A 27,983-nucleotide genomic window follows, 5' to 3' on the forward strand; every position below is an offset into this window, starting at 1 on the left:
CCTTTTACATAAAGACCCTTTATTATATCATACATACATTTCTTAGTATAATCATTTTTTCTCTTATAATAATACCAGTACATCAAAAATAATAATGGTTATAATTGTATTTAGAAAACTAGCAGTTAAACTACTCTGTCATTTTCTGTTAAAAACATAAAGATTTAAGTTCTTTTTTTAATATATCTGTCAACAAAAATAAAAAAGATCACAGGATTACAAAGTAGCTGTTGGGCTTGGTATTATGTGTGCAGTTCAGCCCCCTCACAAACAAACAAACAGCGCGATGCCTGAAGCCGTATCTTTAGTGGAGATGAACACTCACTCAATGGGGAACGCAGCATAATTGTGCGGGTTTCACTGGCAGAGGAATATTCAGTTATTTCTGTCTCACCGCTTCGCAGAAATTATGAATTTCCAGGACCGGAGGGGGCCGGGTTGGGAACAGGGGGTGTCCCAGGGTGGGGGCGGGGACGGTTGATTCGGAATTTTCTCAGCATGTAGCCACTCTAGTTGTAGCAGTTTCTGTAAACATTCGGGGAGGATGTATTTTTCGTTTAAAGTGTTTGTGTCCAGTTGTTTTTATGCATTCTGTTCAAGGAGGTAGGACTATTCCATTGCCAACAGAGGGCATATTCCATATAAGACTCTAGTGTTTTTCCATATCTCCAGAAACAATGGTAACTCTGGGTCCTTGATGTGCAATGACAAAGTTCAGAGGTGGCTTGGGGGGTGTGGTCTACATTAATGAGAATCAATGGTTTCCAGGGGCAACAGTGCTTTCTGAAGTGGGCAGGTTTTTATTGAGCACTTAAGAGGAAGGAAGCGTCAGTCTCTCTGAAGGCTGGGACGATGGTCATTCCCAAACGCCTAGAGCTGGATCCAGGGGAGGCTGGGGTCAAGATGCATCGAAGCTGCAAGAAAGAATGACACAAACAACGAACAAACATTCTGATAAGAGAACAGAAATGGCACTGGATGTTTGACACTGGACACAGCGACAAGGTTGTAGAACTGATCATTCTGGTCCCTTATCTTTCTTTCCCAAGAGGCCAAAGACTTGAGTTTCGTGTGCACCCCATGTCACTTTTTTAAGTCAGAGAGGGTACAAGAGTGAGCTCTGTGTGGATAGACATTTACACTGTTTGTAATAGCATCTACTTTGAGTGTGTGTGCCTGAGAGAGAGAGAGAGAGAGAGAGAGAAAGTATATATGTGTTTGTGTGTGTGTGTGTGTGTGTGTGTGTGTGTGTGCACCTGTGTGAGTGCACGTGCGTGTGTGTCTGTGTCTGTCTCTGCACGCGTGTGCGTGTGTGTGTGTGTGTGTGTCTGTGTGTCTGTGTCTGTCTCTGCACGAATGTACACATGTATGCGGGTGGGTGTGTGTGTGTTAAAGCGCACACCCATGAGCATACCTCATGGGTGCCTATGGTGGAATGAAAAAATGAGGAGTACAATGAACCCAACTCCTGTCCTGAGGAAGTTATATTATTCTGCTATGAAATATTAACACACCCCAATGCCTGTCCTGCCTGGAACAGGCTTTAGACAGTGCTGAGAAATGAGACAGTCTCCACCTCTCCTGGGACTGCAGTCTTCAGGAAACTACACCACAGCACAGTTATTAAACTGAATTACATCCCCCCCCCCTCCCCCCCATCTTTAATACTCACTGGCACCATGAGTCATATCCACCATTCACAAAGATAACCGAACTTACGGCAAGCTAACTGTATTTGAAGATCATTATCTGATTAGTGCTCAGTGAGAAACTATTGAGATGCTAAGCTTGATCTGGTTCAACGAATGCTTTAGCAGCGCTCTTTAGTGCTTTCTGCATGTGCTCAGCTACCTGTGAATGGTAGTGCTGTCTGACTTTCAGTAGCATAAACGCTTTGTGACTAGCCCTATTAAATGCTCTTAATGGAAACTCTCATCTCTAATTTTCCTTTTTCTGTGATTCTACTGTGTGCGAGTAGAAGCTCTCTGCTGACTTGAACTCTAGAGGTCGTTACCATGGCAATGCCATAGAAACTATGGAATGTTCACTTTAAGAAAGAGGTCAGGTTCTTCAGTCCCAAAATAACCATATAAAACAACTGAGAAATAAAGTGACTTTGGTGTGCTTCCCATTCAATGAAATCTCTGATACCTCAGAGAAATCTGTCGTCTCTGTCGTGGCATTAGATTCTTACCTGTCCCAAAGCTTTACGCTTCTACAAGAGGCACTGCAACAGCCAGCCGATATTAGAGCTGCAAAAAAATAAATAAATTACGATAAATAAATCTGAATGTGCCGGTGAGACCCACCAAGGGTGGCAGAGTGGCAGAGCTGGAGGGCTCTGAGCCTGCGGATTTAAAGTTTCAGTGGGGCCCTGCTGTTATACATTTTAGGTATCGATTGCTTCAGTTAATATCCAGCTTTGTAAAGGGATGGTACTGAAAATTTTAGTTACACAAGTCACCGTAAATGAGGGCTTCTGCCAAGCCAATAAATAATAAAGAAAAATTGAATGAATAATCAAGCCAAACTGAATCAAAACAAAAAACAAATAATCAATTACTTTAGTGCCCTCTCATTTAAGAGCTTGGCTTGTCTTACACTAGGCTAAAGGTTTGAAAATATTAAGAAATTAGTATGGCAGGATTTTATGCTTTTCCCCCTTTTCTCCTTAATTTGGAGACACACACACGCACGCACGCACACACACACACACACACACACACACACCTTTTCTCCAGCAGCTGTGATGCATATTTTACCACACCACTGTTCCCAAGTCAGGCTCGCACAAACATGAATCGGAGGAAAACACTCAATGTGCAGCTCAACTGTGGCCTTGTGCCCGCCAGCAGGGTTCACTAGTGTACGACCAGAAGCTGAAATTCTGGCCGACAGACCTGGAGCCAATTGTGTTTCGCAACACAGGGCTGCCAGCCACAGTCGGCTCCGGCACGGTCTGGATTAAATGCCAGATCACACGGCCTATCCATGCGCTAGAACAGGGCCTTAACAGGATGAGACCCCCAGCAGTCTCCCTGACAGTGAATTTATAAGGCTCAACACATACTTAAAACCATCTTTACCAGAATGCACTGCAGCATATCTGAGATGTGTGGGTTCTGGTAGTGTGTTCATACCCTGAGGTGGCGGTAATTAGTGTATACAAATAAACAGGAGAATATAAGACACACAGGCCCTATTCCCACTGTTCTTGCACTGCTGTTTCTAAATTAGCTTTCTTTGGCTTGTTTCTTATGCTTTCACTTTCACTGGGGTTTATAGCAGGAATCTGCTTTTCAGCGTAAGAGGATTTTGTTTAGTTTTTTTAATATATATACATTTATGTCACAGTCATTAATTCAACCCATCTTTGTCAGTTTTGCTTGTCTGCTGTAAAGAGTCTGCCTGCCCCCTGTAATATCAGAGCACAGAGCTGCTCTTCCTGTCTGGCTCACACATGCCCACCTCATTTTCCCAACCCCAGCAGGCCCTCCCAAATTGAAACGAGGTGTGATAGAATGTTTCTGCTGTGGAAACGGATCTGATATTAGTGCTGGAGACGCACATACACAAATGTGATTTAGTATTTTTTTTTTTTTTTTTGTACTCACACACACACATTCAAACACATACTGACTCACAAACACACATATGAGCACTAGTACATACTGACACATGCATACATGCATACACACACACACACACAAACACATGCTGACTCACAAACACACATATGAGCACTAGTACATACTGACACATGCATACACGCACACACACAAATATGCATGATAATTGTAAAACACAAGGGTGGAATTTATTTGACATTACCTCTTGATAAACAGATGGCTCCGGTATTTTGAGCACAAAACGGATCTGAATATTAAGTTGATATAACGCATTTCCACACCTTAGTGTTTGACGGTGTTTTGGGTTTGCTGTACCACCTGTACCGTAGGCGAGATAAGTGTTCCATGACTGGCCCTTCTCCTCGTTTCTCACATTTCTGTCTCTATTCTGTCTATACGTCAGTATTATTCTTGTAATATGTCTGTATGTTTGTTTTCTCATGAATAGTTTTATTTGTGAATCTGAAGATTTTGTTTTTCTTTCACGAAACACACCCGTTTTCTCAGTGAATGATTTGACAGTTGAGGACTGGTTTGAGAGGACTTGAAAGTCTCCACAGCGTCTTTAGTCGTTCGTCAGCCTGCAGACACGGTACCACAAATGACTGCAGTCTGAAATAAAAGGCTTAAGACCCCGACTCCAGAAAGGTTGATTTCACGGCTGGGGGTCGTCCTAATTCACTGTGAGAAGAACAGTGTGAATCAATCACAACCTCTTCCTCAGACGCGACTAAAAACCCGGCATTAAACGATAACTGCCTCGCGTTTCCGCACGAGACCCGTTTCATTAGATTCCGTTTGCAGCTCTGACGACTGCGTCGCGTGATCTAGTCATCTGAGACGACTGAAGGCACAGGGTAAAACAAACAAATACGGAACCTTTATTCGAATGAAGATTTTAACGAGCGGGTACGTTCATCCCTGTCCCAGCTTAGAACAATTGGGCGCGGCTAAATGCAAGTTATTCAGACAGCCTGGCCGACCAGATGAAAATCACTGTTATCAAGGATCTGTTGCTATGACTACACGTCACTTCTGGGCAGCACAACACTGTGATTAAAGAATTAAGCTGACTGCTGTCTGTCTCTTATCTTAGAACAACGTCAAACACATGACACAGCTGCCCGGGCTCTCTCTGTTTCAGACTTTGCAGTGGTTCCTCAATCTTTATCAGGCTCTCCTACAACCATAATTTATGCTTTCAAAAAAAAGTGTTTATGACAAATTTCATGACTAAGCTATGCGAAAATGGCTTTTCTGTGTTACTCCTGGATGCTCCTCTGGTTTTGTAATAAAGGCTCTGCCCTGGGTTTGGCCCGAATGTCCTTATTTATGTCTCAAGGCTGAAGTTACTGCGATCGATATCCTGAAATTTCACATCAAGACGCCCTAACCTTCCGCGAAGAGCAACATCAATTATTTACTTAATCAAATAAAACATGCCCAAGGCTCGCGCTGGTGAATTCGTCTGATCCCCCGACAGCTGTCCTTCCTTAAACACACCCCGCGGCAGCGCGCTCGCACCCCCAGTGCGTCATGGACCATGAACAGGGGCCTCAGACTAGAATCACAGGCCTTGTTCCAGGGGACCCCCATATCAATGGCCAGAGATACTGGCGATAGCAGCGACGCTGTTCCAAAGTACAGAGGGAGTGTATAATATTCCCTACAGGTCACAGATCCCCCAGATAACTCAGCTGACAGGCCACGCAGACCCACTTTAACCTGTGAGAAGGTGAGGGAGTGCGTGCCCGTTTATTTGCGCGCACGCACGTTCGCGCATGCGCGTGCGTGTAGGTGTGCGTGTTTAGGTGCGTGACTGCGCATGTGTTGCTGTGCATGCTTTCAGACCCCATCTAACCACAGAGTCTCTGTTCAGAACACACGCTCCAAACATGCTATTTATTGGAACAAGAGCGTGAAGATTGGTGCGGTGTGTGCTCACAATATAGGCGTGATTGGCTAGCTTAGCAGAGGCCCCTAACCACCACCTTTACGCTCCTGCTGTTCTCGCAGGGTTTGCTAATCTACGGCTGGCCTACTTGCGCACCATATTGTCCTGTTTATATTGAAGTTAGAAGCGCGCTGAGCACTGTGAGGCTGAGTGTGCCTTTCAGATCCTCTGGCCTTTTCTTCTCCTGGCCTACATAACTGCCAGTTTGTGGTGTCTGGCTCTCATGTCACAGTGGGACCGGGATTAAGTAAGAAAAAAAAAAAAACTCAGGCTCGGAAGAGAATTCTCTACGGTGATCGACAAAATTTCAAGAAACGGTGAGCCTCTAGTCTTTCAGTCCCCTGTCATAGTAACCCTAATAGAGGGTTCCGGCACATGGTGCCCCCCTTTCCCCTGAATATGCGCCCCCCTCATAGGTCACGCAATAGGACGGAATAAGAGCAGTGGTTTAAATAACAAAAAGAGCTACTCTTACAATCTCTCTATCTCTCTTTCTCTCTATCTCTCTCTCTCCCTCCCTTCCTCTCTCTCTCCCCCTCCCTCTCTCTCTCTCTGTCTCTCTCTCTCTCTCACACACACACACACACATGCAGAATCCTCTATACGTGACAAGTCAGGCATTATAAAGTGACACAGCATGGCAGTAATCAGCTCCTCCAGTGAGGCTGTCCATCACCCTGCTCTAGATGTTAACGCTGCCATATAAATCTTACCCTAAATGTGTGGTGGGAAGCAAAAGCAAAGAAAGACCCTCCAGCCACAGAGGCTGACCAACGGCATTAACGACCAGCTATTTATTTCCTTTCATTTTTGTGTATGGTAGAGGTTGCAGGGGGGCTGCTTAATCTAAAGAGGGGGTTCTGACAGGTAGCCGAGAGGGCTATTATTCAAGCCCCCCCGTTAGCCTCCTTAAGTCCGATCAGGACCCCCACCTGCTGCCTCGGTACCCCAGCGAACCTCTGACTAGCGCTGTTACCATTAGCAAGGGCATCTGCCAGGCCAATCATCAAACACATGCAAAAAAAGCAGGGAGGGGAGCGGTGGGGGACAGGGACACAGCAAGTGGTCTGAGCAGGATCTGTCCTCTGTTAAACGCATGTTTACGATGCTGTGGGAACATCAAACTTGTATATTAATACACTCATCCAGTAAAATTTAGTCAAGACCCCTGTCTCCAACCACGGCTGTCCCACAGCAACCAAAGCCCAGTTTGTGCAATTTAATGTTCGTTCCAATGAGCTAAAAGAGCACAGTGTCTGTCCCAGATAAAGTAGGGCGATAGGAACTGTGGGGGCTTGTCCTATCAGAAGAGTTTACACTGTACTGTTAACGCCCGTTAAAACTGTAGGGAGCTGGCCAATGCGTACATTATGGCCTCTAAGCCAGCTGATCTGGGCCCTAGCGCTGCCCCTGACTGCGTAACTGCACAGATTCACTGCGCTAGGGTAATGATTCACACCGCCCCTCGTCCGTTGGCTTAGAGTCTTCACTCTGCAAGTGAAGACACGTTGGCTGTCCTCTGTGCGTGTCAGAGACCCGACGCGTGAAGACAGCGTGCAAACTCTCATCACGCGTCACGAAGGCAGACTTCAGCGGCGTGACCTCACTCCTCAGCGATCGCGCGCGTTTCGGAGCTGACGATCGCGTGGGAGAACCAATCGTCCCCACACGCGTTCCCCTATTGGCGTCTGCTGCCGGACGCCACGCCAGCTTTAACTCAGATGCCTCAGCCTGAGGTGTGTGAATCAAATCTGAACATACTCTGCAACTTTCTCTCATTTGCAACAACAAAATTTTTTTTTTCTTTCATTGTCAGTTGAGGTGGCCATGGCTTTTATTGTTTTTTTTTGGTTCCTTTTTTCAGCACCATGACAATGGTGAGGGGTTGCCAGGTTATCAGAAGTGCCGGCAGCATTAATATGCATAATGTCCTTTACTAAATATGGATTTTTAAAAAAGCTTCAAAGAGAGCTGCAAATAGAGTCGCATAGAGATAACGGGCTGCCTCCTGCTCCATAAGCCATCATCAGGAAAACTGTTCAAAGTTCCCTGTCAGTTTCTGCTAATAAATAGTATATTATCTGTATAGCCATGATAGCCAGTAAAAAGAGAGAGAGATGGCATTACGATGGTCATCCTTCTGCTCTAAGACTTCGTCCTCCCGACATCCCATAATCCCATACTACTGCACATACCACCCAAGGTCAACATTTAATGAGTTTCTCTCCCAATATCTCTGGGCTTAGGACCTTGTTGACCTACTTTCCAAAGGCAAGGGGGTGGGGGGTGGTTGAAATGATGGTTTTTACTTGATTTCCTCTATAGTTTTCCAGCACAGTCACTTGTGTTGTTCTTGTTGGTTTGGCTGGTCCATAGTGAACAGCTGCAGTCGCTGCTGACTCAATCAGTAGAGTAAACACAGTGAAGGAACGAGAATGAAAATCTAAAATCTCAAGGCGCAGAGTTTCCTCCCTAGACAAATAAACCAAATTCACTTCCTCACTCGATGATATTCTATCTACCGGGCCACGCTCAGCGGCAGCTGCTGGTTCCACTTCCAGCAGTGTTCTGCATGGGCACTGCAGGGGTTCCTCAGGAGCAGAGCCGGGCACCTTAGCATTCTCTTCACAGCAGATCCTCGTCTTGCCTGCATCACTACAACACGTACAGCCGACCCGAACAGGCTGGGGAGAAGTCTTAAAATCAGCAGCAATATCAGCACTATACTATGCACTTAAGAAAGCAGAGATTATCTTAAATGATCCAGCCCACCCCCCGTCGACAGAGTTCGGTGTCCTCCCCTCAGGTAGATGTTTCCGTCCCTCTCAGGGAGGATAACGGGTACAGGTGATGACTCATCCCTGCCATTATATCCTTTAAGTAGCAAATAACCACTCCAGTCCCCTTTTAACATGTTTAATGTAATATAATGGAATGTCTCGGATGTACTGTAACTACTGTGCTGATGTTTGATGTTTTATTTTTTTTGGCTACAGAACAAATTTCGCCCATAAGGGACACTAAACTTTTGTACGGCTACGACTACCACAACTGCCCGCCAGCGGCCCGCTGTAGGGCCGATTGGCAAAGTGCCGATGCTCGCTAGCTGGATACAGAAAACCGTGCTTTCGTTGCACCCCGAGAGCACGTCACCCCGAATTAAAGACCCGTTTATCCAAGAGGCTGTCAGTCAGTGACGGCTCTCTTTCTAGACCAAGCAACACGAAGCAGAATTATATTCCACTTAGCACAGCAGGAGAGCACGCAGGGTACACTCAGTCATAAAAATAATAACGTAGCAGACTAAAGGCTGCCTGTTCTACTGACCTAGCTGAGGGTCCACTCTCTACTCTCTTCCACAAAAGAAACTTTTCCAGTTTTTTTCCCCCCCTGAACAATAGAGAATAAGTGCCTCGGCTAAAGCCATAGATGCTCTGCCTTGGGTTTCCTTCAACTGAACCGAGTAAAAAAATCAGGGAGTTAATCGATGTTCTGATTCTTTTGCTTTGCTCGATTAATTGGTGCAAGGACTGAAAGAAACTGCCTAGTTTCCTCATTATTTTGCAGCCATGTGTCACAGTTTTAATTACATTCTAGCGCAATATGTAAGAGTAAAATTCTCATTTAATTAAAATAAATGGTTACTTATGCTACCAGCAATGGAAACCAAAGGGTGACCCTGACTGTCCCACATTTAATGGTATGTCTGGTAGATTAAACCGTACCGCTGCAAAGTCAGGCATCGCTGTGTAAGGCACTATATCCTGCAGGTAATTCCACCCCCATTTTCCATGCTGGAAGATTCTACTGAAGGGCTCCTAATGGCGTGTGGCTTTAGGAAGTGTAAATAAATGCAATCTCATCCTTGCCGTTACCCGTGACATCATTTCCCAGCTCATCCAGAGCGGCGGCGGCCTCCTCTCGCGGGGAGACGAGGCCTAAAAATAGCCGGGGGAAGGTCTGGAAGCCGGGAGAATAAACAGCTACAGCGGCGTCGCGCGTCACTTAAAGCTGAAGACGATGTCGCTTCCTCACAGAGGGTCTGCAGGTGCTGTTAACCCATTGTTTCTGGGAGAGCTGCTTATTTTTTTATAAACTGAGCATCAGGTCCATTAAATCAACGGAAACGCTTTTTCTTCACAAAAATAAAACGGGTAATCTACTACACTGAAACTGCAGCGGTTCAGTATATGTACCCACACCACGTTAACACAGGGGGAGCTTTCGGCTGCTCCTCATCCGTTCCCTGCATCCAGCGCACGCCGATGGCTCCTGTGATTTTTCATCTTCGTTTGCATCCTTTTCTTTCTTTCCTTTCAGTCTGAGGCTTTGATGTTGAGGCGCTCCAGAGAGCGGCTGGAACAAAGGGTGGCACTGCCGAGGCGTCATGAAAGAGTCTGAGCAGGTGTGGCCGCACACCTGTGAGAGACTAAGGCCCGAATCACACAGCGTGTGGCTCAACAGCCCCTACTGAGAGCATGAAGGGCCCCCTGCACCATTCCAGCTAACGGGACGTTTGAAGAACATTCCGGTTAGATTTTGATTCTGTTCTGAGATGGCATCAAAAAGTCTTGAGAACGTTTACCCAAACCTTCCTGGAATGTTTTGGGAGAATAAAATTGCATGTTGGGATGGCACTGCTTACAATTTAAGCACTAATCCAGAAAAATAAACAGAATGCCCCCATACGAAAGAGGCAAGCAACCCATATAAGGTCGAACAAGTCAACCTTCAGTTTACTGATTGGCAGTGCTACTCATGATTTGCTGTGCTAGTAGCAAGCTATACAGTCAGACCATGAAAAAATTCTTCCTTATCATCTACCAAAGTCAAATCATACCAGTTACATTAGCACACTGGACCCAAACCCTCAATGCATAATCAGGGTCTCCCTGGCCATAGCCTTTAAGCTGCTTTCTGAGCAAAGCTAATGGGGATGAAGGCCACTGTTACCCCAGGGAGTGTGGCTGGAAGCCTGCCCTTCTATGCAGAGGGAAAGCTCTGATCCTTTTGGCCCAGACTAGGACAGAGCCCTGGGGAAGCCTGCTGGCCTAACTCCGTTCTGCCACATAGTTCTGTCCCCCGCTTAAAAAACTGTGCCAGCCAATCAGGAACGTCGACAAAGCAGCTCAGCATCATCAGACAGTGCCCAGATATACTTCTCAAAATGTGCAGATTTGAGCAAAAGCCTCATGCAGGGATTATCATAGCTTGATGCTCAAAAATTTGTGTGGGTTTTTTTTTTCCGCCAAATCGAAGAACAAACAATCTGAAATTCTGAAAAATTACGTAGAGAGATATAGCCCTCAGAACGAACCGCTCCTTCCGGAAAATATATCCCTGCTCCTCGGCTGTGGAAGCAGCCATCTGTTTCTGCCCACGCGTTTGGTGACCTCAACATAGACGGCTACACCCAAAAACTCAGCAGTGTCACCAGGCCTGTCCAAAGCACAGGGACAAAATGCATGCATGCACACACGCTTACTCATACGCATGCATGCACAAATGTACGCATGCTGACTTGGAATAGAGGGGCGTCACTCATTGAATGACATTGTGGCAATATAGTTCAATATATAATATAGTTTTGCATCACAGTCACTGTTTTATATGCAAACACAAATTGAATTAGTAACGAGGAAAAACAACTCATGACTGTCTAATACTTTTGTATTTAACTCTATATATAAATATGCTCACGCACCCACACACAGACAGCATTTGTGTGTGTGTGTGTGTGTGTGTGTACACACAATGGATACTACTAGACCGGCATCAATGTTTGAACGCTGAAAATCTAGACTGTTAATTACATATAAATTAATTTTGCGACATGTAAATTGCAAGCATGCGCAACATATGCACGTCAACTTAACTGAATTAAATCTTAAGAAATCAATGTGTCGTACAACAAAACTCTGAGCACAGAGAGTACTTTCCCTCACGGCGAGTCGTCACTGAACACTCCGCACCGGAGCCACCGGGATGGTTCAGCACACCCGGCACGCTCGCACTGTTCCGCTCCGCTCCGCCGCTCCACCTCTAAGTCACCTCCCTGTCTGCGGGACCATGATGCATCAGCACTTCCTCCAGCGCCGGGGCCAGGCACCCCGCCTGCTCGGAGCCCTCCGCGCGCACCGCGGGTCGGCCCGGGTCAGAGAGCCGCGCGTATTCCGTCTCCGGCCGCTGCAGGCCACGCCCGAGCCGCGCCTCCCCGCACACACGCGTGTGCAGGCATTTATACGCTTTATCAGAGGCGGGCTGCGTTTCGGTCAACGCTCTGCTAAAAAAGTCCCTCTCGGACCGGTCTCTCAACAGGTCAGAAAGCCCGCTTTGAACACGCCTCAGAGAACAACAGTGCTGTGCTGAAACAGCTATAGTTCTGTTCCCCTTTGCTGGTAATTCAGCGTAAAACTTCACCTGTACTTAATGTTTTTGGTTGAGTTGGTTGGGGTGGGTTGGGGGGGTTGTCGGGGTTGATTGGTGGGGTGGTGTTCTTAATTATTCCCCTCACGCTGCAACATGCTCAGGGGGAAGAGTGCAGTCTCCTCCCCACCCCCCACAGATTAGTGACAGCCCCTCTGGCCTGCCAGGCTAGCCCACCCCCCTGCTGCTACTGGGGCTCAGGGCCTAGCCTGGCCAGCCCCAGCCCTGACTGCTCTGGAGCCCTGTGTGCTACAGCTTCACCCATTCCAGTTTAATGTGACCGAGCTCAGTTTATACTGCACACAGACCTTTTTACAGCAGTGCTCTTTGTCTTCATTCTCACAGTGTCCTCAGATATTTAATAAAGTATCATAAGCTGCTGATTCACCATTTCCTAAGATTTTAATTTACGCATTCACAAGGTGACACCCCTGAAAGTTGAGCATGACAGCCTACTGTATGTGGATGCTCATACTGTGTGATCACACAGCAATTAAACTTTCCCGACATCTCTATGTCCATCATAAGGAAACTTAACTAATGATCTACATTTCAGAAGGACGTTGTCTCTTTGTAGATAACCCATATTCCATACTGGCATAGTGAGAACATTCTAAGGTCCTAGATTTACTAAGGAATTGGTCGCAGCGCAAAGCATTCGCTATACTGCAGCTCTGTTGAGGATGCGGATACCGACACATCAACGACCGATTTACCGAGACTCGTTCTATTTATGCAACCAAATAAATTCCAAATAAACATCCTCATTCGCAATTTTGTGGTAGGAGACACCCATAAAAAGGGTCAGAGGCTATATGGAATGCTTACACATCCATCCATATTTAATCTACCAGACATACCATTAAATGTGGGACAGTCAGGGTCACCCTTTGCCTTTGGTAGGCACTGAGTACAGAGCAATCAGACACAAGTAGCGAGGGAACCACCAGAAAAAGAAAACTTACAGATAAGGAAACATAGGTAATGTTCAACAAGACACAACTTCACAACGGCGTATTACACTATAGGAATACTACACCAATGGATAGGATAAAAATTAGGAGTGACATCACATCCAAAATAAATTCATTACGTATAATAATATGAATCGTAGATGTAAAGAAAAGATGGCATGATGTTTGGCAGCTTACAAAAAGAAAAACTGGCAAAAGACACGGGTGGTGGTCCAACTAAGGAAAGAATATTAGCATCAACAGAACAACAGAAAAGCAGAGAAATGAGCAAATCTCAGGGCTGAAGGAATAGACTTAGATTAACTTGTGATGGAAGGTAAAACTGTATTTACAATTCAATATAAACCCCACTGAATGTATATGCAGCGCAATTGTTTAAATTCAGAACTGCGTTTTCATAGCCTAATAACAGCTTGTTGATGACTTCAATAGAAGTCTTGCATCCTTTCAATAAGACATTTCACATTATATCTGAACATAAATGAGAAGTGATTAGTGGAAATGTGTGAAACATATTTAAAATCCTGGTGCCTTTCCAGAGCGTTACGTATCAGAGGATGAATTCGTTTTAAATCTCCACCCCATGGAGCCCACAAGGGAAACTGACTTGAGCCTCACACTCTCCTCCTGCATCCTGTGTGTGAGCTATAGGCTCTATCTGCACAGTCAAATTACCGCTTGCTTTCAGGAGCGCTAAAAATGCTCACGCAATGGGGGGAGTCGCAATTAATGCCTGCTTTAGTCAATTAGACTGAATACTTAATTGGGCTAATTTACATAATCTCAACCCTGTTTTAGTGCGTTCAGTCCAGGTATACATATGCATGAACACAGTTAACTATGCATGAGAAGGAAAGTCGCAGAATGATGTAATCCCCGTAAAATACAGAACATCCTAATAGTGATTTTGACTCATTGCGTCCGTTTAGTAAATCTGACATAGACATTGCGACCCTGCAATGACTGCTTTCACGTCAGAAAAGCAGTCACAATCCTTTATTAAGTCTGGCCCCCAGTTTTTTCATGAAAAATCCATGGTTCTTATCATTAGTGTTTGAGCTAAACTCCCAATCATCCCAAATATTAAGCGGTTTAATAATATATTACATTACCCTCACTTAGCAGAGGCTCTTGTCCAGAGCGACTTCCAAAGGTGGGGAATCAGTGTTACTGCCCAACCCTGCTCCTGGAGATCTTGTATGGTTTTCACTCCAACCCTAACAAAGCACACCTCATTCAACACCCAGAGATCTTGTTGAGATGCTAATTAGTCGAATCAGGTGTGCCAAATTAGGATTGAAATGAATACCTACAGGACGGTAGATCCCAAGGAACAAGGTTGGGCATGCAGCCCTGCTCTAAGGAATACAAAAATTGCAATATCAGAAAGCCATCAAATGCTCATGCAAAATGGCTGCCGTGCATGCCCCAGGTCAGTGTGGCTGACTGATGTCAAAGTAGCGTTTTTTTCCCCCCTCTCTCTGTGAAGCTCTGTCAGATGAAAGCCGCCAGACATGCAATCCATTCTTATCATTACTATAAAAGGGCTTTACAGGTGATCAAATCTTATTTTCCCCCAAGCAAGTACTGGCAGGAAAATGAGGCTATAGCTCTTCTGATCAACAAGTCATCGCTCAGTTGATTGCATTTCCGTGACTGATCCAGTAGACATACAGCCCATTGGTGGGTTGATTGATGTCCAGTTACCGCTGCCTGTAATACAAATTATTTTGGCCTTCGCGTAATATTTGGCAAGAGAGACTCAAATATTCGCCATGCCCATTTATAATGGTAAAATGTATTTAAAAACTGTCTCTGCAGATGACATTGCTGTTTTAATATAGCTCAAACACCGGGCATCTTGCCTGACTGTGGTTACGTTGGAATCTTTGGCATTGCAGCAGGGAACACTGTGCAAGTAATACATTTCTGGAATATGTCACAGCTTCAGTTGGAGATAAGGATCCCCCGAGATTTCATATAAATCCCTCCAAAATGATTTACTTTATCTCAGTCCGTCACAGGGATGCCACAATGTCACACAGAAACAGGGTACTGGGTGTGTAAGGCCACACTGAGGCAGAGGACAATAAATCACTGTTTAACCTCACTCAAGATTCACATCATTTTGTATTCCAGCTCTTACCAGTATCAGTGGCACATAAATAATATAAAGGGCATTGACTTGAGGCATTCCCTAGGGTTCATTTTACAATACTTAAATAAGGCTAATTTATGTCCTAGTGACTTTTAACTGCTCATAATTCTTTTGTAATTATGAAGGGGGGTGGGGTGTATGGTGGGAGCAAAGTACACCATGTAGACCATACATGTTCTGACCAGTTACTATGGCAATTATTTTTGAAAGATGGAATCCCAACTTCAAATTTCAATCACATAGACTTGTACAGAGCTTCTGCACCAGGCTAATCCATGGAAGCTTTGGATAAGAGAATCTGCTAAATCCTTAGCTGTCAAGGTAATCAATTATAAATGTACAGGTAAATGTAGGCCTTAATGTAAATTTAATTATACTTGCAAATGTGCATTAGAATGTAGCACTGCTTGCAAATACAAAAAAGAATTGTACGTGTAAATGTCATCGCCAATATAGGCCTAATCATAAATATACATGTAAATGTAAGCCATAATCTAAAATATATGTAAGGTTAACTCTGACGATGGTACTGATGGACTGAAGCACCTGCTGCACCTTTCTAACTTTGATTGCTTGGTACTTTTTTATGGGACACTGTTCCTTTGGTTTTTGTGTGTTGGTTAGCAGTGTTCCTCATTTAGGCCAGAAGCTTAACTTTCCAGAGGATACCTGTTCATGTCTGTCTGCACCATCTTTGGTTCTCTCAACAAAAAGCTCCACGAAATGTGTGATGACAAAAGTGTCTGAAAACCACCGATAAGACTGCATGCCTAAACTCCCTGAATGAAATCCAGTGCTTACTATTCTTTTCCACCTCAATATGCTGTTTAAACATGAAGGCTGGCCTGATTAAAGAGCAACGACACCAGCAGCTAACTGCTTTTTAAATTGGTGCACTGTGACTAAGTTCTCATGCCACAGCATAATGGTAATCTGTCCTAATTGACTCTTTTTAACGGTCAAACCCAGCTCAAGCCATAAATGCTGAACAGATTCCCACCACAGCACAACTCTTTTGTAACACCCAGGGGTTCTTATTAGCACTGAAGGTCAGAGGAATGCAGCTTCTCAATTGGACAAAAAAGCGAAACACTCAGGTGAATGGTCTACTCAGGCTTTGTGTAGTCCTGCTGTACACCAATGACTTTTAATGGCTCAAAATCTGCTGTCTCTGTCTTCATTCATGTGTGATGAATGTGAAGCAGTGGACTGCAGGAAAGATCACAGGTCACCCTCCTGAAATGACACCTTCAATATTACCAGATCATGAAAAGAAACGTCATAAAATGTATTTCTATTCCTTTCAGCATCAATAGCCCTGTTCTAAATTGTTTGGGAACTGCCATTTTATTGGCAGTAGTTGCTGAAAAACCACAGTCTAAATTTCAGCAGTGATCAGTCAAAACTTTTTTTTTCTCAGTTAAAAGAGGTATTGGTTATCTCCATCACACTAATGCACCATAACGGAAGCCATGCGTTAGGGGGTCAAAGTGTTTCTGGTGAATTTCAATTCATTGACAGAGCTGAAATGGAATTGACCTCAATCACCCAACGCTGGTGCAGAACTGGCCCCATGGCCCCGTATCCAATGGTGATGACATGATGAATCTAATGATGCCAGTGCCAACTGTGGACGAGACTCCCCCCGGCTAACGCACAGATGTGGATGGGGTTGCTGAGCCCAGGGTTTGGTATGCTGGCACTCTCCTGGCTCATTGGCAGATATGGACTCCTTGGGGTCGACTAGTAAAATGCCCTAGTTGCCTCAGTTGTGTAGTTCTCCCACAAGATGACTGCACGGCTCAGCTGGGGGATTGCAAATTTGTAGGCTCAATTGCTCATCTCCAATCTCCCAAATTGATACTTAATGACACTGCGGCAATGTGATGGGCTAACAAATGCAATTGGGCTTTAATTCATACTGCATGCCCCATTTCTCCGCCATCTTCCTCAGTCCAGCGTGTGTGGGAGTTTGACTGCAGTCTGCAGTAATTTTAACTGCTACTGTCTCATTTAATAAATGAATGAATGCATGAACATACAGTCCACAGCCCTAAAAGTTACTGATCTATCAGTTAGAAAGTCTCCTGAATGATAATAATTAATTTATAGTGCAATGGTCCTCACTGTAATATGCACAGTGCAGTTTAAATGGCGACATGGACCAGATTTAACTTAAACGCTATTTGCTTTGTCCTCGATCATAAACGAATTACGATCTTGCTTTCTCCATTTCTAATACAAAAGTTTAATTTCAGAGTAGTATACCATATTCCTGCTCTGCAAAAACCACATTGCAAGTTGAGGACATAGATGTTAGCAATTAGCAGTCACATAGAGGAAAATAGGGTGGCAGGCTTACAACTAGGTTGCAGGTTTGATTCCCAGCTGGGACACTGCTGCTGTACACTTGAGCTGAATTACTTCAGACGGATTTTTAAAAAGCTGTATAAATGGATTGTATTTAAAACTGTACTATGTGTAATTTGCTTTGGAAAGGAACAGCAGCTAAATTCCATATCTTAATGTAAAAAAAGGAAAAACATAACCCAGACACCTTGAAGAATGAACTGTATGTGAGATGGACTCTTTGTGCCTTCCCATTTCCAGCACAACAACAGTTCTGTTGAGAACAACACTGCCATTCATTATTCATTGGGTGACTGACAGATCAACTGATTGACTGATTGTCTGAGTTTTCTTCCTCAACCACTGACATGGAAAGAGGTCCGAAAATAGACGACAGGGCAGCTATTGGCCGAGACGCTATATTTGGATTACACATAAAGGGAAAGTGATTTTCAAGGTCACCGTGTTTGCAGGCCTGCAGCTGTAGCTGGTGCCCTTTTCACAAAGTTCTGTCGGACCACAGGCATTCCTACAGGGAAAAAGACGCAGTATCGAGGGGATTCTGTCTGGGAACGCTCGATCCTGTCCTTTCCTGCCACTGCTGCGAAGCCTTTCTCTTCTGAAAAGGTTAAACTTCTGAAGATGCCCGTCGGGGAAGGTGTTCTGAAGCAGACAGCATCACCAGCATTACAACGCAGCGGCTTCTGAACAGTGCGCTCAGCGTACGGCTCCCAGATCCGCAGTTTATGCATCAATCTTTTTTCCCACTCAGGTCTCACAACCCGGGTTTACCTTTGTGGCACCACAGCCGCAGACAGCAAAATTAAACCCAGATTTTTCTTCTGTAAAAGCGCAGAAAAGACTTTGCAGATTTCAGTAGCGGTCTTGCGTCACAGTACCATCCCCATGTAGCATACACCACCACGCTCTGTTCAGCTGCTTATCCTAGAGCAGGCCCGAAGACATGCTTGAATCAGCAAACGCACAAAATAACCCTTCTGCCAGTAGCACCGCCCCCATTTTACCCGCACCCCTGCTCCCCCAGGCGATACACGCCACAATAGACCAACCTGGCTTTCAACCACCGTAGCCATAAAAGATAATTAAGGTCATTAGTAAAGGTGTCTGGACTTTAATTCACGTCTCATTTATTGAGACGAAACCACGGCGGTAAGATAAGCGTCGCGTCGCGCGAGGCTAAACGCTCTTAAACAGAAAGACGAGAGCCACAAACAGCCGCACGTCTCCAGGGGCCCACGTCCTACAGCAGTATCCGCACCCGGGATTTACACCACAGGAGGAAATAAACGCCGTGAAGGAACTCCCCAGGACTCCGGCCTCTCCTACAGGCAGAGAAAGATGAAAGTTTTAAGATGTCTCGGTCAGAGCTTCGTATTTATTCATTTATTTTTTAAAAATGTGTTGTAGGGGGGAGAGGGGATTGTTTTTGTTCAGCAATTTTTTCCTGCAAAATCTATACTGACATTTTTTATCATGACAGTGTAATTTAAGCGCATCTATTTATCCTCTCCAAAATGCAGCACTGTCGGCTGAGGAGGACAGTTGCCTAGGGAATAAACTGCAAGGGATGGGGGGGGGGGCGAAATGAAGTCAACCCCTCTAAGGGATAATCCCACACGCTTTCCCAGAGGCAGCCGAAACAGTTGGCTAAACAGTCACGGTGTAATTCCTCGGTCCAAAAACGTGGCAGTGGTTTTGGCAAAGGATGGATGAGGGCCTGTGAAGAGTGAATCAGCAGAGGTCAGTCAAGACCCACTTTTCCTCCTTCCTTTATTTGCCTGCCAGATCTGTCCATCTATCAGTGCATTTACCTCCAGTGATATATATACTCCTCTCCTATTGTAGCGTGCCCCTGTCTGCCTTTATGGCTGTTTTGAATGTATTTATATGCATCTTCTATTTCTCCCTTGATGCATTGAATAGCATGTAGTTTTTTTTTTTTTGCTTTTTATCTAGTGGGCGGCACAGTGGTGCAATGGGTAGCACTGTTGCCTCATAGCAAGAAGATGTGTAGAGTTTGCACCTTCTCCCACGTTCTCTCTTGGTATGAGTGTGTGAGTGAACGGTGTGTGTGCCCAGGGATGTACTGGCGAACTGTCCAGGGTGTATTCCTGCCCTTGAGCAATGCATGCTGGGATAGGCTTCACCACCTCTTGCGACCCTGACCAGGAGTAAGCGGGTATAGATAATGGATGGATGGATGGATGGATGCTATTCATCTATCTCTATGAATCTACTAATTATCTCTTGCTATATTTGTTGCTACTATTTTAGTTGTTTTCATATACCTTCTTTAATTTTTAAGTGCTGTCAACATGTATTATTATCATTTAGACCAAGATCGGCTAACTCTCATGTTCTCACCTGCAGATACTTTCATCTGCACTAAACTCTTTTGCAAGGTACAATACCATTGGAGGAAACATGTCCCCCTGAGACTGACCAATTCAGGAACACATAGTTTTAGTGTCAGCATTATTAAAGGTGAGGAGCCTGCTGGGAAAAAAAGAAAAAAAGAAAATCATAATACGCCATAGAGTGCAGTGTCATCACCATAGTAACGTACATAGCAACAACCGACTGACGACTCACTTTCCAGATACAATAGCGTTTCCCGTTAGTGCAGCATTGCGTCACTGATGAGCCTATACTAATAAAGCATGGTAGATGGGTATACAGTACAGGCCACGTTCATACTTTTCATTCAGTTTCTTTTCCACACTAGTTAATTAGCATTTGTCATTTTATCAACTCATTCCATTAACTGAGCTAACTTAGTTTAACATTAGCAGGTAGTCGACTTGGCTAAATGAATAAACAAATTACTCTAGGTAATCCAGCTTGCAAGTTGGTACATGCCTACATCAGCTAGTAGTTACTGAATACAAAATGAAACTCATAAAAATGCAACTTTCCCAGACATTACGTTTACTGTACTGCATTGGAGAAGCTAGTTCGCATTTTGACAGTTGCAGCATGTGCGGCCCCAGCGATTGCAGCGATGCCGTACTTCCATTGCGCATTTTTTAATTAAAAAATTAGAATCCAGCACAACAAAAGCGGTGGTCAGATGACTGGTGCCCGTGTGTGGCTGACCGCGGGACCGGCTGCTCTAATTGGCTCTCGGCATCATTAAGAACGCGGTACTGGGCGCCAGCCGTCTCCATCGACTGGTCCCCCGTTAGCTCCCCATGTCAAAGGGGTGACGGAGCGCGGACAGGCCTATTTATCTTAGAACAGAACCCCCACTGTTCCCCAGACCGACGGGCCCTACCGCACAAACGCACAGCATCCAGCCTCGCTCTTAATTGCAGTTTTAGCCGTAAGCCGACAGACAAATCCAATCAGAGTTAATGCAATTAGTCCATTTCTTGCCATTCAAATCATTCTGCGTTAAAAAAAACAATAATAATATGAATTCTTTTTTCGCCAGTCAAATCATATATGTTTTTTAAGTAAATAAAGGTATTTGCAAAACCTGGGGCACTTTTAGATGGAGTTGCCTTCCATTTCAGTAGAATTTGCTGTAAATGAGGCCCTGTTATATATTATTCATTTTATAGCAAAGCAAGGCAAATAATTCCCCTCCAGGAATTAGTCCTGTGGTTTCAGACAGCTGGGCCACACAGCAGTTTCTATCCAGGAAATCATTACCAACCACAGCAGATAAAAGCACGAGCCAGGCAAACACTGTGCTTCTCCTTTATCACACTCTAACTCAGGGCCGCCCAACCCTGGTCCTGGAGATCTCCCGTCCTGCAGGTTTTCATTTCAATCCTGATTTGGCATACCTGACTGTACTCACTACCAGCTCAATGAGATTGCTAGCTGTCCAATGAGATGTGCTTTGTTAGAGTTGGAACGAAAATCTACAGGACCGTACATTTCCAGGAACAGGGTTGGGTAGCCCTACTGATCTAGCAAGGTAAAGTGAGGCTGTAGTAGAAATGTGGAAAATGATGGTGGAATGGTTTTACATATACAGTGTGAAGACATATTTTTTTCTTGAATGGGCTCTGTACTCCAGGATTTTTGATTTGTAATCGAACAATTCACATGTGGTTAAAGTTCTCAGCTTTGTTTAAGCTTATTTTTACACACATTTTGTTTTCTCCATGTACACATTACAGCACTTTTTATAAATATTCCCCCCATTTCAGGGCATCATAATGTTTGGGGCAAATGGAATCACAGGTGTTTCTGATTCGTCAGGTGTGTTCAGTTGCTAATCAGAAACACCTGTGATGCCTGTTTGTCCAAAATATTATGATGCCCTGAAATGGGGGAATATTTATAAAAAGTGCTGTAATTTATATATGATCAAACCAAAATGTGTAAAAAATACCCTTAAATAAAAGCTGAGCACTTGTGAATTGTTTGATTGCAAATCAAAAATTCTGGAGTACCTAGCCTGATGTCTTTGTCCCAAACATTATGGAGCTCATTGTATACAGGGGTAGATTCTGCATTGGCATTTTCAGATTCATTCCTCTCATTCAAAAGGCAACTTTTCCATATAGTTAATGAACCTACATATATTACAACCATAACATTTTTAAAAGTGGCATTTCCAATGCCTGACCTGAGACAGTGAAATCCCTAACATCTGGCGATACAGCTCATTATGAAACTATAACATCATTACAATAGGCGGCACTTCCTAATGTAAAGCTCTAATGGTCATTTTAAAATCCTCACATCTTTCATGACCTTGTCTGTTTTTGTCATTTTGTACCAAATGCGTTTTCTAAAACTTTTAAATGTATACCTTCGGAACTGCAGCAGAAAAATAAGTGAAATGATCATGGTACTGATAGTAATGAACAAGGCCTTGCTGAACTCCCCAGGAAGACCCAAGGGTTTCTGTGCATGTGCATGTGGCTGCCTGTGCATTTGTTTGTGTGTTTGTGTGTGTGTGTGTGTGTGTGTCCATGTGCGCGTGCGTATCTTAAGTGTGTGTGTGTGTGTGTGTGTGTATGTGTCTGCGTGTGTGCATGTGTGTGAGTGTGAGTGTGTGTGTGTGTATGTGTGTGTGCGTGTGTGTGGTTGCACATGTTATTGGGTCTAAGTGTGTGTGTGTGTGTCTGCGTGTGTGTGTGTGTGACATGCCGCTTGACTCCATGCTAAGTGCACACAGCAGTGTCACAGTGCTGATTTCACCCTCCTGAGTAACAGCGCCCCCCGCAGGGCTGAGTGTGACAGTGCTGCGTAGCGCAGAGTGAGGTGTGCCGCCAGTGCCCCACAGGGCCTGGCCTGTCCCCCTGTGCCCTGGCCCCGCCCTGCCTCTGCCCCGCCCCCGCCCTGCCCCCCACTGCCCCATCCCCCGCCCTGACCCCGGCCCCACCCCGCCCCCGCCCCGTAGGACCCACCGCTCACGCCGTTATAGAGGCTCCGGTGGTGGGGGGACAGCTCCTCCCCCCCCGGCCTCTTCTGCGCCGCCTCCCTGCCGGGGCTGCCGAACTTGAGGTGCTCGGGACCGGAGCTGTACTGGTGCCTAAGAGTCTCCGGGCTGGCCCCGCCCACGCGCCCTTTCTGCAGGTGCTCGGGGGTGCCCGCCGGGGCGTGTTTGGGCTCGGGGCTCCCGCAGCCGGACCCCCCCGCGCCCGCCCTGTGCTTCTGGAAGTGCTCGGGGCTGCCCTGCCCCGCCCCCAGCAGGTGCTTCTGAGCCAGCGTCTCCGCGGCGCCGTGCTTGGCGTGCGGCTCGGGGCTCCCCCGGGCCCCGCCCTTTCCGGGCTTTTCCGGGCTGGGCCCCCGCAGGGCCTTGTGGTCGGGGCCGGGGAGGGAGCCGCAGCGGGGCCGGCAGGAGGGGAGCAGGGGGAAGTCCGGGCTGGCGCTCCTGCGCCTGCCCTCCCCCCCTCCCCCTCCGGGCGCGGGGCGGGGCTTGTGCGCGTGCTCGGGGCTGCCCCCTGCGGGCGCGGGGGCGGGGGCGAGGAGCTGAGGCCTGTGCTGCGGGTGGTCGGGGCTGTCCGTGCTGCCCGTGCTCCCCGCGCTGGAGGTGCTGCTCCCGTCGCCCAGGTCCCGCAGCAGCCCCGCCCCCAGGGCCGAGGCTGGGAACGGGCCGCCCTGGCTGTCCACCGAGTTCCGGCAGCCCGCCGTCCCGGGCCCCGCCCCCGCCGCGCCCGCTCCTCCGGCCCCCTTCTCCTCGTCCAGCATGAGGCACAGCTCCCTGAGCTCCAGGTTCTCCTTCAGCACCTCCTCCTGGCGCGCCTCCAGCTCCTTCAGCTTCTGCAGGTAGAGCGTCACCTCCTTGCGCATGATGCCGGCGCTGTAGCGGCCCAGCCGCTGCCACTCCCGCGACACCCGCTTGCCCTTCTGCCGGTCGTCGTCCAGGAAACAGCACAGGTCGCGCAGCTCCTGGTTGTCCTCCTGCAGCTTCTGGTTCACGTCCTTAATTGGGATGCCAGCGCCATTTTCAGGACAGGAGAGAGAGACAGAGATGAACCGTTACATCACGCCTGTAGGGGGAGCCCAAGTGTGCGCTGTTCATGACACATCACATTCACCACACAGCAGGATTGCATTATTGTGGTGAGCAACAATGTAGCAGCAATGGTTCGACATTTTTTTTAAGACACCAATAAACCGCAACTTCCTAGCTGTGTTGCAGATGCTTCCAGATCATATTTTCTCTGCAGAACGTGGACATGTTGGTAACTCAACCAACTCACAGAAACCCAATGTTTTGTTATTTTTTTTAAAGAAATGTCTGGGGTGATGTACGTACCCAGCATTTATCTCAAAAGCTGTAAAATTATTTCACCATTGCTTCATGTTATACTGCAGGACTGAATGCTTTATTTTGTGAAAATGGCACGCCATCCTCCATCTACAATAATAATAATAATAATAATAATAATAATAATAATAGATTTGATTTAAAGCGCCTTTCTCAGACTCAAGGACACTGTTTATAAAAGTAAGAAACAAAAAGGATGGTAAAAAGGACTAAAAACGGGAGGGACAGTGCCGTGCTGGCCAGTCTGTGCTGATGGGTCTGTCTGTGCTGACTGGCCAGTCTGTGCTGGTGGGTCTCTCTGTGCTGATGGCTGTGTCTGTGCTGGTGGTCCAGTCTGAGCTGACTGGCCAGTCTGTGCTGGTGGGTCTGTCTGTGCTGATGGGCCAGTCTGTGCTGATGGCTGTGTCTGTGCTGGTGGACCAGTCTGTGCTGATGGGTCTGTCTGTGATGATGGGCCAGTCTGTGCTGATGGGTCTGTCTGTGCTGATGGGCCAGTCTGTGTTGATGGGCCAGTCTGTGCTGGTATGTCTGTCTGTGCTGATGGGCCAGTCTGTGCTGGTGGGCCTGTCTGTGCTGATGGGTCAGTCTGTGCTGATAGGTCTGTCTGTGCTGATGGGTCAGTCTGTGCTGATGAGTCTGTCTGTGCTGATGGGTCTGTCTGTGCTGATGGGCCAGTCTGTGCTGGTGGGTCTGTCTGTGCTGATGAGCCAGTCTGTGCTGATGGCTGTGTCTGTGCTGATGGGCCAGTCTGTGCTGATGGGTCAGTCTGTGCTGATGGGCCAGTCTGAGCTGACTGGCCAGTCTGTGCTGATGGGTCTGTCTGTGCTGATGGGCCAGTCTGTGCTGATGGGTCTGTCTGTGATGATGGGCCAGTCTGTGCTGGTGGGTCTGTCTGTGCTGATGGGCCAGTCTGTGCTGATGGACCAGTCTGTGCTGGTGGGTCAGTCTGTGCTGATGGGTCAGTCTGTGCTGATGGGCCAGTCTGTGCTGATGGGTTTGTCTGTGCTGATGGGTCTGTCTGTGCTGATGGGCCAGTCTGTGCTGATGGGTCTGTCTGTGCTGATGGGTCTTCAGTGTGAAAGTGTTGATGGTATGGGGGGCAGTGTGTGGCAGGCGGGAGGGTGTTCCGCAGCTTGGGGGCAGCGGCTGAAAAGGCTCGGTCACCTAGTGTGCGTCGGCGGGCGGGGTTAAGGAGGACGACGGCAGACTCTGAGGATCGCAGGACACGGGCGCGGGTATAGGAGTGACACGGGCGCGGGTACAGGAGTGACACGGGCGCGGGTACAGGAGTGACACGGGCGCGGGTACAGGAGTGACACGGGCGCGGGTATAGGAGTGACACGGGCGCGGGTATAGGAGTGACACGGGCGCGGGTACAGGAGTGACACGGGCGCGGGTATAGGAGTGACACGGGCGCGGGTATAGGAGTGACACGGGCGCGGGTATAGGAGTGACACGGGCGCGGGTATAGGAGTGACACGGGCGCGGGTATAGGAGTGACACGGGCGCGGGTATAGGAGTGACACGGGCGCGGGTATAGGAGTGACACGGGCGCGGGTACAGGAGTGACACGGGCGCGGGTATAGGAGTGACACGGGCGTGGGTATAGGAGTGACACGGGCGCGGGTATAGGAGTGACACGGGCGTGGGTATAGGAGTGACACGGGCGCGGGTATAGGAGTGACACGGGCGCGGGTATAGGAGTGACACGGGCACGGGTATAGGAGTGAAGGAGGTCAGAAGTGTAGGCTGGAGCCAAGCCATGGCGCCACTTACAGGTGTAGAGGAGGATTGTGAGGACATTTTACAGGGAGCCAGTGGAGCTGCAGTGGTGTGGGGGTGACATGTTGCCAGGGATTTGTGTGGGTGAGGACCCTGGCGGCAGAGTGTTGGCCATACCACAGCCAGTCCAGGATCTTGCTGGAAGCACCGAGCAGGACTCGATTACAATAAACCAAGCGCAAGATGCCAAATGCGTGGATTAATGCTTCGGCAGAGGTGTCAGAGAGCGACAGACAAAAACTGGAGGTGGATTTGAGGTGTAAAAAGGTGGTCCCTGTAAACAGGATGTGTGTGTGTGTGTGTGTTTGTGTGCGTGCAGATCAAAGAGAGAGAGGTTTAAGCATGGGAGCGTGTGTGGGGTGTGCATCCATGCTGTTGTGTTCACAATGTGAGCCAGTATGGTGTAGAACTAGACACCGGCTTTCTCGTTTGCTCACCGACAGTTTGGCGGTTATGTTAAAGCTTCCTCCACACACCTTGAACCCCACCTCGCGCTGGAACTGTTTGCCATCAACCTATTGATTTCAGTGTGCTTCATTTCAGTCTCGGGACATCTATTGCACTAAGTGGCCCTCTTCATTCAGTTGTATTTTGGTAGAGTCTCTTGCCACTAAACATCTGTCCCTCTAATTGGCTCTTTCATTTGAAGAAAGAATCTGGATAGTGCGCACTCATCATTGATTCTGAGTCATTTGTAAAATATTGTGTGAACTGTGTGTCTGTCAAACCGGATTTGACATACATACAGTACTTTACAGTAGCATCTACCTACTTTAACACTCTTAGGTTTTACTATGAAGACCCTTAATTCAGTTTACAACAAGTGTTTCCTTTGGCTGACCGTAGAGCTAAGTATAGCAATAAAGTATCACAGTGCACTGTCAAATAAAATTATTTGTGATACCCTTTCCTCTATAATTTCTCACACATGTAGAAATTGGTCAATTTCGCAATTATGTTTGTAAAACAGGAATAGCAACAAGCAATTAATTAAAAAAATGTTTTTCAAATGATTTTATGAAATATGGATTATATAACTATATGCATATTTCTTCAAATGTCTTCATAAACAACAATAAGAAAAAGTAATATGTCAGCAGAATTTATCTAGTAAGCGCTTTTGAAAAAACTGTGTAGATATCCTTGTCGTCTCAATTTTAGTGTGCGCTTAAAACAGGTGGGTAAGGTGACCGCACACAGTGTGTTAAAGACACAAATAAAGCGGAAAATATGCGTTCCTCTCGCATGTGGTCCGCGCTGCCGCTCACCTTAAGTCCGCGGATTTCGTTCAGATGCAGCTGGAGCCTGCGGTTCACCTCCCGGATCAGATTTCCGTGGTCCAATATGACGCTCATCTTTTCGGCTTCAGCCCTCCGGAGGCGGCGCACCAAGTCCTCTTTAGTCCACTTCAGCAATTCCTCATCCGTGAGCTTTGAGATGTCCTCCGCCGGGCTGTCGGCGCTCTTTGCCAACTGGGGCTGCGCTGCCATCTCCATTGATTTTAAGTTATTCCAATACAGTGAAAATGACAATTCAAATAAAATTGCCCCGCGCCTACACTTTATCACAGTGCTATTTCCACAATATCTGTGGAGTTAAGATAGTCCACTATGAGTATCGCATTTTTGGTTTCTCTCCGCATCCCATTTTTGCTTTGGTGACAAGAGGAATATATCGTCCTCTAGTAAAAAAATACTTCAAAAGAAGACAAAAATGTATACTGATCTGCGCCCTTCGCGTGCAAGGTTTCTAATTCAGCCTTCTTTGTAGTCAAGTTGCCACCCTGTCTCTACTGAAGAGACCCTCCTGGGCAGCCGGTCAGCACGCCACCCACCGCGTGCACAGCCTCTTCTCTTGGAGTGCTCTGTCACTGTCCGCATTTAGGTGGAAGTACCACTGCCTGTAAAGGCAGAGCGGCAAAGGGAGAGAGCGATCGTGACTGCGGCGAGGTATT

At 46.7% G+C, this 27,983-nt stretch overlaps 1 protein-coding gene across 4 annotated transcripts; it reads right to left on the reverse strand.

The window, feature by feature from the left end:
- LOC118217608 (coiled-coil domain-containing protein 85A-like) lies at positions 1-27,983 on the reverse strand. Of its 4 annotated transcripts, none has more exons than XM_035399517.1 (4): positions 27,298-27,983; positions 22,881-23,886; positions 2,195-2,252; positions 1-914 (listed from the first exon to the last, which is right to left on the reverse strand). In XM_035399517.1, exons 1-4 carry the CDS (start codon positions 27,523-27,525, stop codon positions 899-901), a joined length of 1,308 nt encoding a protein of 435 aa, XP_035255408.1. In that variant the 5' UTR covers positions 27,526-27,983; the 3' UTR covers positions 1-898. The 4 variants fall into 4 exon arrangements, 3 of the variants coding, with proteins under 3 accessions (XP_035255408.1, XP_035255407.1, XP_035255409.1); XM_035399516.1 differs by having other exon boundaries at positions 22,881-23,898; XR_004763241.1 differs by having other exon boundaries at positions 873-914; positions 22,888-23,898.

This window comes from Anguilla anguilla, chromosome 18 (assembly GCF_013347855.1).
Source record: "Anguilla anguilla isolate fAngAng1 chromosome 18, fAngAng1.pri, whole genome shotgun sequence".
Classification (NCBI taxonomy): domain Eukaryota; kingdom Metazoa; phylum Chordata; class Actinopteri; order Anguilliformes; family Anguillidae; genus Anguilla; species Anguilla anguilla.